This window comes from Anolis sagrei, chromosome 4, assembly GCF_037176765.1.
Source record: "Anolis sagrei isolate rAnoSag1 chromosome 4, rAnoSag1.mat, whole genome shotgun sequence".
NCBI classification, from domain to species: domain Eukaryota; kingdom Metazoa; phylum Chordata; class Lepidosauria; order Squamata; family Dactyloidae; genus Anolis; species Anolis sagrei.
In genome coordinates this window covers 244,826,157-244,842,478 of record NC_090024.1, presented here as the reverse complement: position 1 = coordinate 244,842,478, position 16,322 = coordinate 244,826,157, and the positions used below count along the sequence as shown (strand labels likewise).

Genomic DNA, 16,322 nt, shown 5'->3' with positions numbered 1-16,322 from the left:
TCAGTTTATCCCAATTTTGGCTTCTAGGAACTGCGGAACTCTCTGCTGCAGTGCAGACCAATTACTGGGCGGGAGCCCTCAACACCAACCCTCCTCTGGACACATTCCAGCTTGTCAATATCTCTCTTCAACTTGCACTCTCTCCGCTCTATATAGTTTGCCTTAAGATCTGTACAAGTCAGAAATGACTCAAAGGCACACAAAAGCAAGAGAGCTCCTCCCCCTTGGCAGGATTTTCCCTTATTTAAAAATTAGTCTTGGCACTGAAAGCAGTCTAAAGCATTCACTTCCATTTATTCTGGGTTTTTCCCAAAATGCAGCCTTACTGGATTTTGCGATCAAGGAAATTGGCAACATGCTTGGCTCTGCCATCGCTGGGTTATTCTTTTGTGAAAGTGGCTTTACCTGCAGATTGTGGAACGAGGATTGATTTGCTGCCAAGCGCATTCCTTCCACCCAAGACCAGGCGCCTTGTGCACCGAGCGCAGATAACAAGATTAAAGTGTGCTTCGGGTACAAGGAGGCAGATGGATAACCTCATGGAGAACTGGAGCTGGTTAATTGCCAGCAAATCCTAATTCAACTCGATAAATATGATTTAGTAGATGCATTAAACAGCAAATGTTGACAAAGAGCAGGGCATGCTGTTATTCTTCTGCAGAGCAGGCAGCAGGTTAGGCGGCGGGTTTAGCAGCTTGCAGACGCAAGAGTATATTGTTGTGAGCATTTCCATTTCCACTTTTAATCTTTTATTCCATTTGCAGCATTGCTCCCTTCCACAATGCCGTAAAATGAAGTTCAGTGCAGTTAAGCAGCATTATATGAGCCCACACTGACTATATGATGCAGATTCAAACTGCATTGTATGGCAGTGTAGATGGGGCCATGGTGTTAGCCACAGAACATGTGCCATTGGAATAAGATACTTGAACTCTATTGTAGAATTCCCAAATCTTAGCATTACAAGAGTGTTCTGGAACAGCTATTCCAAGAGCTCCAATTTTATTTGCTTTGCATTAAATGTTTGTTTGCAATCCCAGGCTTGGGATTTTGCAGCAGGGTGGCTTCCTGTTATAGTTTGCAATCATAGGGCAAGACACCTGTCAATTATAGTTAGGTTCCCTGGTCCCGCCCCTTTTTGAGTTTTAGTGGGAATAGGAGCCAGTTTGAGTTCAGTCTATACAGAGCAGCTTTCGCACAGGACATAAAATGAAGAGCTCCTGTAGAAAGCATCGTCTTCTACGGCTTGGCCGGGGAGATATACAGCCTACAGCTTGGCCAGGGAGAAAAGGCCCTACAGCTTGGCCAGGGTTTCACAGCCCACAGCTTGGCCAAGGATCATACAGCCTTACAACTTCTTTGCTGAGGGACTTCAGCCAGCCATCACTGAAACCTGAACTTCTTCTTTTCCCCTGGAAGTCTACAAAGCTCTGCTTGGTAAGGGTCTCTTGTGGAAACCAGACGCAGTTGGTACTGGGTGCAGGGGCTCCACGCCAACAGAGGCAAAGACAGACTGCCCAGATTAGAAGTTAAGGATTTCCCCATTAGTTAAAATACAGTTTATGAAGATAGTGCCTGTTCCCAGTGAACAAGATTGCAAGAGCCAATAGACTGTTAAGCAAACCTTTAAAGTACCTGTTTGTTTTCATCGATAAAGAACTTTGTTGGATTTACTTTAAGCAATCTAAAGACTCTGTTTGGGGGAATCTAAGGGCCTTTAATCTGAGGCAGCCCCGGCGTCCCGTTGGGCACAGAGGATTTATGTCCTGTCTACAGTCTAATGCACAGGCCCAGCGTGCAACAGCACAAAGAGTACCCCGGGGGTAATCCAGAATACAGTAAGTCGTAGCAGGATCAAGTGTGAGAGGAAGCCACAGGGAGGAGGAGGGAGCAAGCTTCCTTTCTGCTTCCCTGGAGACTAGGACGTGGAACAATGGCTTCAAACTACAAGAAAGGAGATTCCATCTGAATTTCCTGACTGTGAGAGCCGTTCAGCAGTGGAACTCTCTGCCCCAGAGTGTGGTGGAGGCTCCTTCTTTGGAAGCTTTTAAACAGAAGCTGGATGGCCATCTGTCAGGGGTGATTTGAATGCAATTTTCCTGCTTCTTGGCAGAATGGGGTTGGACTGGATGGCCCATGAGGTCTCTTCCAGCTCTTGGATTCTATGATACTTGAGTGAGCTCAACTCACAGCGATGCTGGAGAAGTCCCACCAAGCATGCATGGATTTCTTTTTCGTGTCAGGAGTGACTTGAGAAACTTAAACTGCATGGGAAGCTGGAACTGACAGAGGAAGCTCATCCACGGTGGTTGGGACTCATAGACAGATGTATATTTTGTACCTTTATTTTATCTTTAATTCCTTATTTATTTATCGTGTCATCAGCAACCATTGTATTACAATTCAAACAGAGCAAAACAAACACACATTAAAAAGAAAAAGGAAAAAAACACACAGATTTTGCAAATTTGGTAGTTGGTTAAATGTCCTTTGACCAGTATCTGGCCACTTGGAGTGCCTCTGGTGTTGCCGCAAGAAGGTCCTCCGTTGTGCATGTGGCAGGGCTCAGGTTGCATTGCAGCAGGTGGTCAGTGGTTTGCTCTTCTCCGCACTCGCATGCCGAGGATTCCACTTTGTGGCCCCATTTCTTAAGATTGGCTCTGCATCTCGTGGTGCCAGAGCGCAGTCTGTTCAGCGCCTTCCAAGTTGCCCCGTCTTCTGAGTGCCCGGGGGGGAGTCTCTCATCTGGTATCACCCATGAATTGAGGTGCTGGGTTTGGGCCTGCCACTTTTGGACTCTCGCTTGCTGGGGTGTTCCAGCGAGTATCTCTGTAGATCTAAGAAAATCTTTAATTACTAAGGTACCTTGGAGTGGAGCTGCCTAAAAATGATCCAGCGCATCGAGGAAAATCTTTAATAAAATATTCTGTATATGCTGAGGAGCCCCCGGTGGTGCAGTTTTTCCTGGATGCGCTGGATCATTTTTAGGCAGCTCCACTCCAATGTACGTTAATAAACCGCGTTGAGTCGCCAATGTAGGCTGAGAAACGGCGGTATACAAGCGCAGTAATAAATAAATAAATAAATAAATAAATAAATAATTAAATATAAAATAATGGTACAAAATATACATCTGTCCATGAGTCCCAACCAGAGTGTAACCAGGTGTATTTTATTGATTTATTTGCGGTATTTGTATATTGCTCTTCTCAACCCTGATGGGTATTCAGGGTGGTTTTACAAAAGGGTCTGGTCTAGGGGATGCTGGGAGCTGTAGTCCGAAAGAGAGTGTGGATATGCTATTGTGTGGTGTTTTGTTTGCCAGGGGGAGTTGTTTTTGCACATGTGCTGTAGTGTCTTTTTGCTTTTTTGGCTTTTTAAGTCCTTTCTGCTGTGTTTTTCAGTGTTTTTGTAAGTGATGGTCACTCATTGGCGCCCTACACCACTGGAGAAATTACACTGCTTAGCCGGTATCGCACCACCTGACATCCGCCGGGAAGTAACAGCCAATAGTGAAAGGACCAAGGCGGAGAATCTCCAGCTCATCCCTTGTTTGGGTATCAGCCAGCACATCAACGACTTAAATCTAGAAATAGTTTTCTAAGCTCTACAGAGACACTCGCTGGAACACCTCAGCAAGCAAGAGTCCAAAAGTGGCAGGCTCAAATCCAGAAACTGATACCAAATGAGAGACTCCCCCTTGGGCACACAGAAGACTGGGCGACTTGGAAGGCGCTGAACAGACTGCGCTTGGGCACCACGAGATGCAGAGCCAACTTTAAGAAATGGGGCCACAAAGTTGAATCCACGACATGCGAGTGCAGAGAAGAGCAAACCACTGACCACCTGCTGCAATGCACCCTGAGCCCTGCCACATGATGCACAAGGGAGGACCTTCTTGCGGCAACACCAGAAGCACTCCAAGGGGCCAGATACTGGTCAAAGGACATTTAATCAACTACCAAACTTGCAAATTTTGTGTTTTGTCTGTTTGTTTGTTTTGTTCTCTTAGAAATGTAATACAATTGACTGGTTGCCCTGACACGACAAATAAATAATTGGCCTGATAGGTGTATTGTGTCCAAATTTCATGTCAATTCGTCCAGTGGTTTTTGAGCTATGTTAGTCCCACAAATGAACATTACCTTTTTATATAGATAGATACACACACACATACACAATATGGTTATTTGATCTTTTAAGAGGGTGACATCATATGATAGTAAGGCCTTCATAGCTAGGGAGCTCCAAACCCATGCTAGAAGCTGCACGTGATAATGTCCAAATCCTGTTTCCATCTTCTCCAATTCTGATGCCAATGAGAACAAAGTCAATTGGAAGCAAAAGCATTTGGTTGATCAGTTTCTTTTTCCTTCTGTGAGATTTGTGTTTGTATTCAGAGAACATGCAAGAAAAGAAGCTCAGTAGCAAATTCTGAAAGAAAAAGCAGGCAGGAAGAACACTCTTCCAGCTTTGACCAAAAAACGAAAGAGAAGGAGCAACATCGAAGTGGAAAGCAATATTCTGCATCCTATCTCTGTCTTCTCCATCTTGGCTTTAAGCCGTACTGAACGTCTGCTCCGAAGAGCAGGAAGTCCTGCAAGGATACAAAAGGCAAACATTGAGAAACATCCCCACTGGATAAACAAGGAAAGATAATTAAAATCCTCCGAGTGCATTAACATTCTGGGTAATAATAATTATGGGTTTGTTAACCTTCATCAGTTGATATTAATGCTCATCCTACTGCTCCCAAAAGAAAACATGCCAAAGGCAAAATCTGCAAGTGAACCAATCGTGTACTATGATAAATCAACCTCAACTTCTTAAAAATATACATAAAATCTAGTATGATACTCATAGAATCATAGAATCCAAGAGTTGGAAGAGATCTCCTGGGCCATCATCCAGTCCAACTCCATTCTGCCAAGAAGCAGGAATATTGCATTCAAATCACCCCTGACAGATGGCCATCCAGCCCCTGTTTAAAAGGAGGCTCCTTCTTTGGAAGCTTTTAAACAGAGGCTGGATGGCCATCTGTCACGGGTGATTTGAATGCAATATTCCTGCTTCTTGACAGAATGGGATTGGACTGGATGATGGCCCAGGAGATCTCTTCCAACTCTTTGATTCTATCATTCTATGGAGTCCCTGGAGTTGTAGTTTTGCAAGATTTTTAGCCTTCTCTGCTGAAGTGGTCTAGTGTTCTCAGCAAACTACAACTCCTAGGATTTCACAGCACTCAGCCAAGCAAATTAAAGGTGTCAAACTGCATTAATTCTACCCTTAATGTACTAGAATACTGAAATTTTGCACATTTTGTGGCATTTTTTTGGTGCCAATGAAAGTCTAGATTAATGTATGAGCGCTCCATGATTTATCTTAGAGCCAAGGCATCAACACCAACATCATCATTTTATTGAATATATTTGGGGCTTTCCTTTCCATCCAGTATGCTTTGCCATATTGCTATGTTGTTGTTGTTGTTCATTCATTCAGTCGTTTCCGACTCTTCGTGACCTCATGGACCAGTCCACGCCAGAGCTCCCTGTCAGCCGTCCCCACCCCCAGCTCCTTCAAGTTCAATCCAGTCACTTCAAGGATCCCATCAATCTTGCCCTTGGTTGGCCCCTCTTCCTTTTTCCTTCCATTTTCCCCAGCATCATTCCCTTCTCCAAGCTTTCCTATCTTCTCATGATGTGGCCAAAGGACTTCATCTTGGCCTCTAGTCTCCTTCCCTCCAGTGAGCACTCGGGCTTTATTTCCTGGAGGATGGACTGGTTGGATCTTCTCGCAGTCCAAGGCACTCTCAGCACTTTCCTCCAACACCACAGTTCAAAAGCATCTCTCTTCCTTCACTCAGCCTTCCTGTTCTATCGTGTGCTGGGCCTGTAAAGAATTTCCTTTAAAATAGGACGTGCAACCTTTGCCCAGCGGGAAGCCAGGGGGCCCCAAAGATAAGTTCTCAGGGATCTTCCACCACAAATGGTATTTAGATGGCTCGTGAAGTATAACAAAGTCCTTTATTAATGAACAATCACTTCTCTTCAATAAAGTTAAACAAATTAACTTTATTAATGAACAATCACTTGTCTTCAATAAAGTTAAACAAATACTTCCAGGTTTTTATGCAACTGGTGGCTTCCTAACCATGTCCACGAAGGACGGGCAATTGTCTTCAATAACTGTAACTTTACTTTAAGGAAAGTCCCTTTTTAACTTCTCCCAGGCTGACTGTAATCTAATCCTTACTGATGTGGGCTCTGCTACCGGGTCGATCTGCGTCTCGAGCACCGAGTGGACCTACCAGTAAAGCTTGTAGATTCTCCAGCTTGAGTTCTTTGGTCTTCCAAACTGTTTATCCTCCGAAATTCCTCAAAGCTTTAGGGCTGTTTCCCTGGAAATCTTTGGAAATCTTTGGAGGCTCTTAAGACTGTTCTCCCCCGGAAAGTCTTACGGGTTGAAGCTTTTGTAAAGGAGAAGCTTGTACACGTCCTCTAGATTAGCTTTCCTTACTGAGACTAACTAAAAATGGCTCCCTTCCCTTCCCAATTGCCCTGAACAAGGGGGGGGGGGACCAAAACTTAATGATGATGGACAGGTGACTTGCCCTACGACTACAACCAAAGGAAGCCGCCTTTCTGCAGAATCCCAGGAACCTTGGACTGCAAGTAAACATTTAATACAAAGCAAATAAAATTGGAGCTCCTAGTACAGCCGTACCAGCACACTTTTCTATGGTCCAGCTCTCACATCCGTGGGTGACTATGGGGAATACCATTGCTTTAACTAAGTGGATATTGCTATAATGGATCTCATTTTTAGGGAGTTTTCCCTGCATGTCTTTCTTAACATCAGCATTAGGGAAATTTTGCTGACTAGCCATAGTTTCGTTGTCTCTGAAATGACCCACCTTTTGAGGCTGAAGGACCGGGTTGGAAAGCTGTAGGTGATCCAGGAGAGGAAGAGGGAACCCCTCGGCCAGCCGGGCTGGAAAAAACATTCAGACAAATTATCAAGACCTGCAGAAGAACTAGCCAAATGGAAGTCTAGTCAGAAATGGCCACCTCCGGATTGGCACCTTTCTTTGCTTAAGCCAAGGCTTCAATCTCCTCCAGGCCAAGTTCTGTAAGAAGGAAGACCTCAACTCTACCCTCCAAGTAGAGCCAGAACATTGTATGGCCAGAACATTGTGGGTGTTTTATACATGTGGACATTTTTGTCCGATGCATTCAGTCCGATGCAATTGCAGAAGTTGAGTTGTGCTCACAGTATCATTGCACAGGCAAATGTCTAGGTGGTTTGACATGGATGAGCATTGGATTGTGCACTCAATTGCACACTTGACTGCACGCTCCACTCACCACCCTGCCCTTCAACACAAGGCTCTTGCAGTCCTGAACTTCCATATCTAGACATTGAGGGTTTGCAAACTCTGGTGTAGCTAATAGTTGTGCAATTTGGAAAGAGACACAGAATTAGAATACAGTCACAAATCTTCTCCATCTAGACTGAGTAGAACATAAGGTGAGAGTGAGTCAAGAGTGGGATGTGGTAGCTAAAAAGCCAATTTGATTCTAGGCTGTATTAATAGTGTTCCTATCGAGGGAAGTCATAAGCCCACTCTCTTCTGCTTTGGTCAGACCTCACTGGGAATAACCCTGTGTCCAGTTGTCACTCGTACTTTTTAGACATTAAAAGGTTCATGTATTCCATTTCCAATGAGACAGAGAATATTACAGGCACTTTACAGAGAAAAAAAGTAGACACACAGAGACTATATAACTACATGGGTTACACAAACAAAAAAAGGGGGGGGTGGGACATTTACATTTACATGGGTACCAGCCAGCACGTCAACAACTTAAATCTAGAAATAGTTTTATAAGATCTACAGAGACACTCGCTAGAACACCTCAGCAAGCGAGAGTCCAAAAGTGGCAGGCTCAAACCCAGAACCTCAACCAATGGCTGATACCAAATGAGAGACTCCCCCCTGGGCACACAGAAGACTGGGCGACTTGGAAGGCGCTGAACAGACTGCGCTCTGGCACCACGAAATGCAGAGCCAACCTCAAGAAATGGGGCCACAAAGTGGAATCCACGACATGCGAGTGTGGAGAAGAGCCAACCACTGACCACCTGCTGCAATGCACCCTGAGCCCTGCCACATGCACCAGGGAGGACCTCCTTGCAGCAACACCAGAGGCACTCCAAGTGGCCAGATACTGGTCAAAGGACATTTAATCAACTACCAAACTCACAAATGTTGTATTTTGTCTGTTTGTTTGCTTTGTTCTGTTAGAAATGTAATATAATTGACTGGCTGCTCTGAAATGACAAATAAATAAATAAATTTACATATATTCTAACCCTCCTTTATCATTCATTGATTCTCCCTGCAAATCTGCCATTCTGTGAAAACATCTCTTTCCATCCCTTGGAGAAAGTGGCGGGTGACCAGACCCCGCTGTCTGCCACACTTTTGGATAGTAAAAAGGTCTCTTATATAGCAATTTTCTGCTGTCGTTGTTTCAAAAAGTTGTAAATGTCAGACAGGTTGTTCTGCAGCTAAAACAAGCTGACTCCATCAGTTCCTGACAGAAGTTGGGTTTTCTTTCAGTAAATGGTGTCAAATTGCATTAATCCTACAGCGCAGAAGCATCCTAGGAAACAAGTACAATGGAGGAGGGCTTTGTGGAACTGTTGGGAAGAGATTTAACGAAGCATTTTGCCTCACAATCCTTACCGTTAATCTGGGGGAGAATAATTCTGCCAGCAAAGAAGTTAATGAGGCCTTGCATGAGTTGTACCTGGAGATTGGGAGAGAATGAGGAAAACAGGATGAAAATGCAAGATACTCCACTTTGGCAGGAAAAACGAAATGCAAAGATACAGAATGGGGGACGATGCCTGGCTCGAGAGCAGGACGTGTGAAAAGGATCTTGGAGTCCTCATGGACAGGAAGGTAAACATGAGCCAGGAATGTGATGTGGCGGCAAAAAAAGCCAATGGGATTTTGGCCTGCATAAATAGGAGCATAGTGCCTAGATCCAGGGAAGTCACGCTACCCCTCTATTCCACTTTGGTTAGACCAGACCTGGAATATTGTGTCCAATTCTGGGCACCAAAATTCAAGAGAGATATTGACAAGCTGGAATGTGTCCAGAGGAGGGCAACTAAAATGATCAAGGGTCTGGAGAACAAGCCCTATGAGGAGCGGCTTAAGGAGCTGGGCATGTTTAGCCTGAAGAAGAGAAGGCTGAGAGGAGACATGATAGCCATGTATAAATATGTGAGGGGAAGCCACAGGGAGGAGGAGGAGGGAGCAAGCTTCCTTTCTGCTTCCCTGGAGACTAGGGCGCAGTGGAACAATGGCTTCAAACTACAAGAGAGGAGATTCCATCTGAACACGAGGAAGAACTTCCTGACTGTGAGAGCCATTCAGCAGCGGAACTCTCTGCCCTGGAGTGTGGTGGAGGCTCCTTCTTTGGAAGCTTTTAAACAGAGGCTGGATGGCCATCTGTCAGGGGAGATTTGAATGCAATATTCCTGCTTCTTGGCAGAATGGGGTTGGACTGGATGGCCCAGGAGGTCTCTTCCAACTCTTTGATTCTATGATTCTATGAAAAGTTTGGGAGGGATACCAAGAGTCTACACTGTCAAATTGGTTGCAGTTTGACACCTCTTCATCTGCCATGGCTTAATGCTATGGAATCCTGGGAAATAGTTGGCAAGAGAGCCTCAAGACCTGGTCAAACTATAATTCAGGTTTCCATAGTATTGAGCCATCATAGTTAAAGTGATGTCAAACTTCAGTAATGCTACAGTGGAGATGCACCGAGATACCCAAAGCTCTTACCGAGAAGGGTCCAACATCTGAGTGCTTCAAGGACAGCTGCAATCTATGAGGAAAAAGAAGAAAATAAGCTCCTTTTTCTAAATAAAGAAGATTATTCATGGCTTCAACATAGGAGACTACAAAGTTCTGGGGAGACTTATTTTGCATAGAATTATGGAAAAAATAGACCCCTGTCTGATCCCACAGCAAGCTGGCTTCAGAAAAGGCAAAAGCTGCACATCGCAAGTGCTGAACCTGACTCAACACATAGAAGATGGCTTTGAAAGGCAGCAGATCACAGGAGCTGTCTTCATAGACCTGTCAGCAGCCTATGATACTGTGAACCACCGCCTCCTCCTGAGAAAAATATATAATATCACAAAGGACGACCACCTCACCCGCCTCATAGGAAACCTGCTACAAAACAGGAGCTTTTTTGTTGAGTTCCAGGGCCAGAGAAGCAGATGGCGGAAACAGAAGAACGGCCTGCCTCAGGGGAGCGTGCTCACTCCATCCATGTTCAACATCTACACAAATGACCAGCCACTGCCAGAAGGGACGGAGAGCTTCATCTACGCTGATGATCATGCCATTACTGCTCAAGCAGGGAGCTTTGAGACAGTAGAACAGAAGCTCTCCGAAGCTCTAGGTGCCCTTACTGACTATTACAGGGAAAACCAGCTGATCCCCAACCCATCTAAAACACAGACATGTGCCTTTCACCTTAAGAACAGACAAGCATCCCAAGTTCTGAGGATTACCTGGGAATGAATCCCACTGGAGCCTTGCAGCGCACCCAAATCCCTGGGAGTCACTCTGGACCATGCTCTTAACTACAAGAAGCACTACCTGAACATCAAGCAAAAAGTGGGTGCTAGAAACAATATCATACGAAAGATGACTGGCACAACCTGGGGATCACAACCAGACACGGTGAAGACATCTGCCCTTGCACTGTGCTACTCTGCTTCTGAGTACGCATGCCCAGTGTGGAACACATCTCACCACACTAAAACAGTGGATGTGGCTCTGAATGAGAAATGCCGCATTATCACGGGGTATCTGCGCCCCACACCACTGGAGAAATTACACTGCTTAGCCGGTATTGCACCACCTGACATCCGCCGGGAAGTAGCAGCCAATAGTGAAAGGACCAAGGAAAAGAACATTTTCTGTACAGGAAATATTGTTTCTGTGTACAAGCTTTATTTTATGCATAGAAAATGTTGGGTTTTCCACAAGATAAAGGTGTGTGAATTTTGTGCAGCATAAATCCTGAATTGTAGCCCTCGAAAAAGGTGTGTTTTTGAAAGACTGGCTAAGCGCAGAAAGACAATAACTAAAATTATGTCACAGAAAGAGTTGAGATAAATCACCTTTCTTATCTCAGCTGCTTTGAAATTCCAAGTTCTACTTGAAGGCATGAAGTTGTAAACACTCCAGACTCCTCAATTTAGCTTTCACTGGAGAAATTACACTGCTTAGCCGGTATTGGACCACCTGACATCCGCCAGGAAGTGGCAGCCAATAGTGAAAGGACCAAGGCAGAGACATCTCCAGCTCATCCCTTGTTTGGGTATCAGCCAGCACGTCAACGACTTAAATCAATTAATAGTTTTCTAAGATCTACAGAGACACTCGCTGGAACACCTCAGCAAGCAAGAGTCCAAAAGTGGTAGGCTCAAACCCAGAACCTCAATCAGTGGCTGATACCAAATGAGAGACTTTCCCCTGGGCACACAGAAGAATGGGTGACTTGGAAGGCGCTGAACAGACTGCGCTCTGGCACCACAAGATGCAGAGCCAACCTCAAGAAATGGGGCCACAAAGTGGAATCCACGACATGCGAGTGCGGAGAAGAGCAAAGCACAGACCACCTGCTGCAATGCACCCTGAGCCCTGCCACATGCACAAGGGAGGACCTCCTTGCAGCAATACCAGAGGCACTCCAAGTGGCCAGATACTGGTCAAAGGACATTTAATCAACTACCAAACTTGCAAACTTTATGTTTTGTTTGTTTGTTAAAAAAATGCAATACAACTGTTTGCTTTGCTCCTGACACAATAAATAAATAAATCTACACAGTAGAATGAATGCAGTTGAACTCCACCTTCATGCTATGGAATCCTGGGAATTTGGAGAAGACCTTGTAAAACCGCAACTCCAGGATCACGTATAACTGAGCCATGGCAGTTCAAGTGGTATCAAACTGCATTAATTACATAGTACATATGCACTTAAGTATATATTTTCTGTGTGTGTGTGTGAAGGTGCTAGAGTACCAATGTGGACAATGTCTGCACTACAACTTACTTGCCAAGTTGCAGGGAGCCAGTGATTTTGGTGGAGGTGATGGCGACTTTGGCCGATATAGTAGTCGACTGGAAAGTAAAAGAGAGAGGCAGGTTGAAGCTGGTTTGCAGGTGTATCTGTAGCTTTTAAAAGGGGGGCATCTGCACTGCAGAACTGGTGTAGTTTGAAACTGCTTTAACTGCCATGGATCAATCCTACAGAATCCTGGGAGTCGTTATCTGATTTGGAGCCAGCACTTTTAACCAGAGGAAGCTTAAGACCTTGTAAAACTCCAACTCCTTTGATTCCATAGCATTCTGCCCTGGCACTTAAAGTGGTATCAAACTCCTTTAATTCTGCAGTGTTGAGGCACTCACAGAAACAGATGAAGATGAAGGAGACAATTGGTGGTTGTACCAGAAGCTCCTACTTTATTTGCCTTGTATCTAGTGTTTGTTTGCAGCCCAAGGCTTGGCATTCTGCAGCATGGTGGCTTCCTGTTAAAGTTTGCGGTTATAGGGCAGGCCACCTGTCCATCATCATTAGGTCCCTTAGTTCCGCCCCCTTTTTGGGTTTTGAGAAGGGAAAGGAGCCATTTTCAGTCAGTCACATACAAGGAAGCTAGTCTATAGGATGTAGACAGCTCGTCCCGTAGGAAAAGCTTCATTCCTCAAGATCACCCGGGGACCATCCGGTGATCATCTGGGAATCATTCAGGGAAATAGAAACAGAAGGAAAAGATCCCAAAGGCTCTGGCTGAGAGCTCACAGCCGCTCAGCCTCACAGCACCAGAGGGGAAAACAGCCCTGAAGTTCCCACAGGACAGCATTACAGAACCACGGAATTCCAGCTGAAATGTCTTCAAGCCTTGGCTGGTAGGTTTACTCGATGTCCAGATGCATTTGGGATCGGTAGTAAGACCCAGACCAGCGAGGCCCAGACGATAGACAGCCTGGGAGAGATTATAAAGGGTTCTTCCTCATGCTGAGAAAGCACAGTTAATCCAAGTCAGTGCCAGTCTCTTAAAGACTAGAATAAGAAAGCCTTGAAGTGTTGTTTGAAGATTTGTTATTTGTTCCTTAATAAAGACTTTGTTGTACCATTGAAGACTCTAAAGACCATCACTTCAGGAAATCCCTAAGAATCTCTCTTTGAGGCACCCCGGCTTCCCACTGGGTTTAAAGTATACGTCCTATAGAATACAGACAATTTGTTCAGACCCAGTGCGCAACAAAACAGGAAATGTAGATGCTATGGAGATTTGATGGAGAACTTACCACTTGCAAGATGAAGAGAGGAGCCAGAGTCGAGTTTGGGAGAATGGCAAAGGCTTGGACATCAACGTCTGGGCTCAAGGACAGAATTTCAGGCGTAATGGTCAACGATGGCGCAGCAGAAGGCGAACCCTTGAGCATCATGAGCATGTCGGGGTACAGTTTTTCCAGCTGGAGATGAAGAGCAAAGAAGACATGTTGTTTATTGTATTGTCGAAGGCTTACTTGACCGGTGATTAGCTAATCACCTCTCAACAAAAGATTCCCCCAGGCTCAGCTAGGCCATCAAATGCTAATGAAGATGGCCAGTTGAAACATTCACCCCTAGCTCCAGCAGACAAGAGCCCTTTGTCTCACCCTGGTCATTCCACAGATATATAAACCCCCTTTTCCTAGTTCCAACAGACCTCACTACCTCTGTGGATGCTTGCCATAGATGCAGGCGAAACGTCAGGAGAGAATGCCTCTAGACCATGGCCATATAGCCTGAAAAACCTACAACAACCCGGTGTAGTAATGATGAGGCCGCTGACCATATTTTCATTCTTGCTGACCACTGGTGGCCCACATATCACAGGTTGGGAACCTTAGGCGATCCCTCGTTGTCCGAGTAGGATAGTCTTCCAAGGTCAGTGTGCTGGTGGGTCCGTAGGTGATTGTGGAACCCTATTCTTGATCTGCATCTTCTCCCACAGTGAGGACATTGGTTTCCAGGTGGAAGGCGGTCTCGGTCGGGATTGGCTTGATGTGCCTTCCTCTTGGCACATTTCTCTCTTTTACCCTCCATTCGTGCCTCTTCAAATTCTACAGCACTGCTGGTCACAGCTGACCTCCAGCTGGAGTGCTCAAGGGCCAGGGCTTCCCAGTTTTCAGTGTCTATGCCACAGTGTCTATGACTTTGAGCCCATCTTTCAATCTCTTTTCCTGTCCACCAACATTCCGTTTTCTATTCTTGAGTTCGGAGTAGAGCAACTGCTTTGGGAGACGGTGGTCGGGCATCTGGCAACGTGTCCAGTCCAGCGGAGTTAATGGTGGAGGAGCATTGCTTCAGTGCTGGTGGTCTTTGCTTCTTCCAGCACGCTGACTTTTGTCTGCTTGTCTTCCCAAGATATTTGCAGGATTTTCCTGAGGCAATACTGATGGAATCATTCTAGGAGTTGTATGTGACGTCTGTAGACTGTCCACATTTCGCAGGCATAGAGCAGGGTTGGGAGGACAATAGCTTTATGAATGAGCTCCTTGGTCTCCCTACGGATGTCCCAGTCCTCAAACATTCTCTGCTTAATTTGGAAAAATGCTGCACTCGCAGAGCTCAGACGGTGTTGTATTTTGGTGTCAACGTAGTAGTAGTAGTGCAACATAGGTTGGGAACCACTGGTGTAAACATTAGGCAGTGCTTCTTAACAGTAAGAGCTCTTCAGCAGGGGACTGTGGTATGTGTCTCTTTCTCTAGTGGTTTTAAAGCAGAGGCTGGATGGCCATCAATCAGGAGGGCTTAGATTGGTTTCCCCACAAGACAAAGGGGGTTGAACTGGGTGGTTTTTAAGGGTCTCTTCCAACTCTAGGATTCTATGCTTCTAACCCATTTCCCTTTGAAAGGCCTGAAATTGGCAAAACAGAGCAGGTAGCTTATGACATCAATGCTGTTGGCTTTATCCTGTATTGAAATTGCCAGATGGAGGAAAAATCCTCGGCTGAGCAACCCCATTCTAAGAAAAACTGACGTGTAAACTCTAATGGCTGGAGGCTTAGTAAGGAAGAAATATTTTTGGATATCTGGCTTGCTTCGACGTTTTCCATAAATGAGGATTCTTTGCCATCTGGCCCTCCAGATCATCACATTAAGTACCAGGGAAATGCTTTAACGCTCTTTTGTGCAGTTTTAATTTAACTGGCTGCATAGGGAGGAAATATTCCATACTTTTAATCTGCTGCACAATTCCTTGTTGCAGTTGCTAGAATCAGGAGGCGACTCTGGGGCATTTGGATCTGCAAAATGATTGTTAATGTCCTACGACTGTGGTTTGCAAATTAGTTTCTTTCTTTTCCTTTCTTTCCAACGCCATTCTTGTACTTTTGTTATCACTGGAGAACAAGCTCTATGAGGAGCGGCTTAAAGAGCTGGGCATGCTTAGCCTGCAGAAGAGAAGGTGGAGAGGTGACATGATAAAATCATAGGAAGGAAGGAGCAGGCTTCCTTTCCACTGCCCTGGAGACTGGGATGCAATAGAACAATGGCTTCAAACTTCTGGAAAGAAAAGAGATTCCACCTGAACATTAGGAAGAACTTCCTGACTGTGAGAGAGAGCTGTTCAGCAGTGGAACTCTCTGCCCTGGAGTGTGGTGGAGGCTCCTTCTTTGGAGGCTTTGAAACAGAGTCTGGATGGCCATCTGTCAGGAGTGGTTTAAATGCGATTTTCCTGCTTCTTGGCAGAATGTGGTTGGACTGGATGGCCCACGAGGTCTCTTCGAACTCTAAAATTTCTATACTTTTCACTTTGGAAAAGTATAGCAAAGAAAGGGTGCCCCAGGTCTTCAACATTTTGGAAAATTAGACTACTGGATAGGACAGGATAAAGCATTATAAAAACAAGGAAGAAGTACAGTCAACTCAGTGCTATGGAATCACAGGAGCTGCAGTTTTAAAAGGTCTTTAACCTTATCTTCCAAAATCTCCTGGCGCCTCACCAAACTACAACTCCCAGGATCCCACAGAATTGAGCCATTGTGGAAGCAAAAAAGGAAAAGAATTATATGAAACTAGCTGACCCCTGCCACGTGTTGCTGTGGCCCAGCCTGGTGATCTGGAAAATAAAGTAATGAGAAAGTGTTGGTTTCTAATATATGTAGTTTCTTTCTGCTTGTGGGTAAATAATATTTCTTGCTGTTTCTTTGTCAGTGTTGATGTGGAGAG

At 45.1% G+C, this 16,322-nt stretch overlaps 1 protein-coding gene across 1 annotated transcript in view; it reads right to left on the bottom strand.

Annotated features, from left to right (window-relative positions):
• Window positions 1-4,135: 4,135 nt before the first annotated feature.
• The window catches only part of LOC132772957 (bactericidal permeability-increasing protein-like), a 32,884-nt gene continuing 20,697 nt past the window's right edge, over window positions 4,136-16,322 (bottom strand). Inside the window, exons 10-15 of the mRNA XM_060771807.2 lie at window positions 13,412-13,579; window positions 12,156-12,223; window positions 9,863-9,905; window positions 8,750-8,813; window positions 6,914-6,990; window positions 4,136-4,597 (exon numbers count right to left, since the gene is read on the bottom strand). Of these exons, the coding sequence (XP_060627790.2) occupies window positions 4,532-4,597; window positions 6,914-6,990; window positions 8,750-8,813; window positions 9,863-9,905; window positions 12,156-12,223; window positions 13,412-13,579 (486 nt within the window). The 3' untranslated portion in view covers window positions 4,136-4,531. The remainder of the gene's footprint in view (window positions 4,598-6,913; window positions 6,991-8,749; window positions 8,814-9,862; window positions 9,906-12,155; window positions 12,224-13,411; window positions 13,580-16,322) is intronic.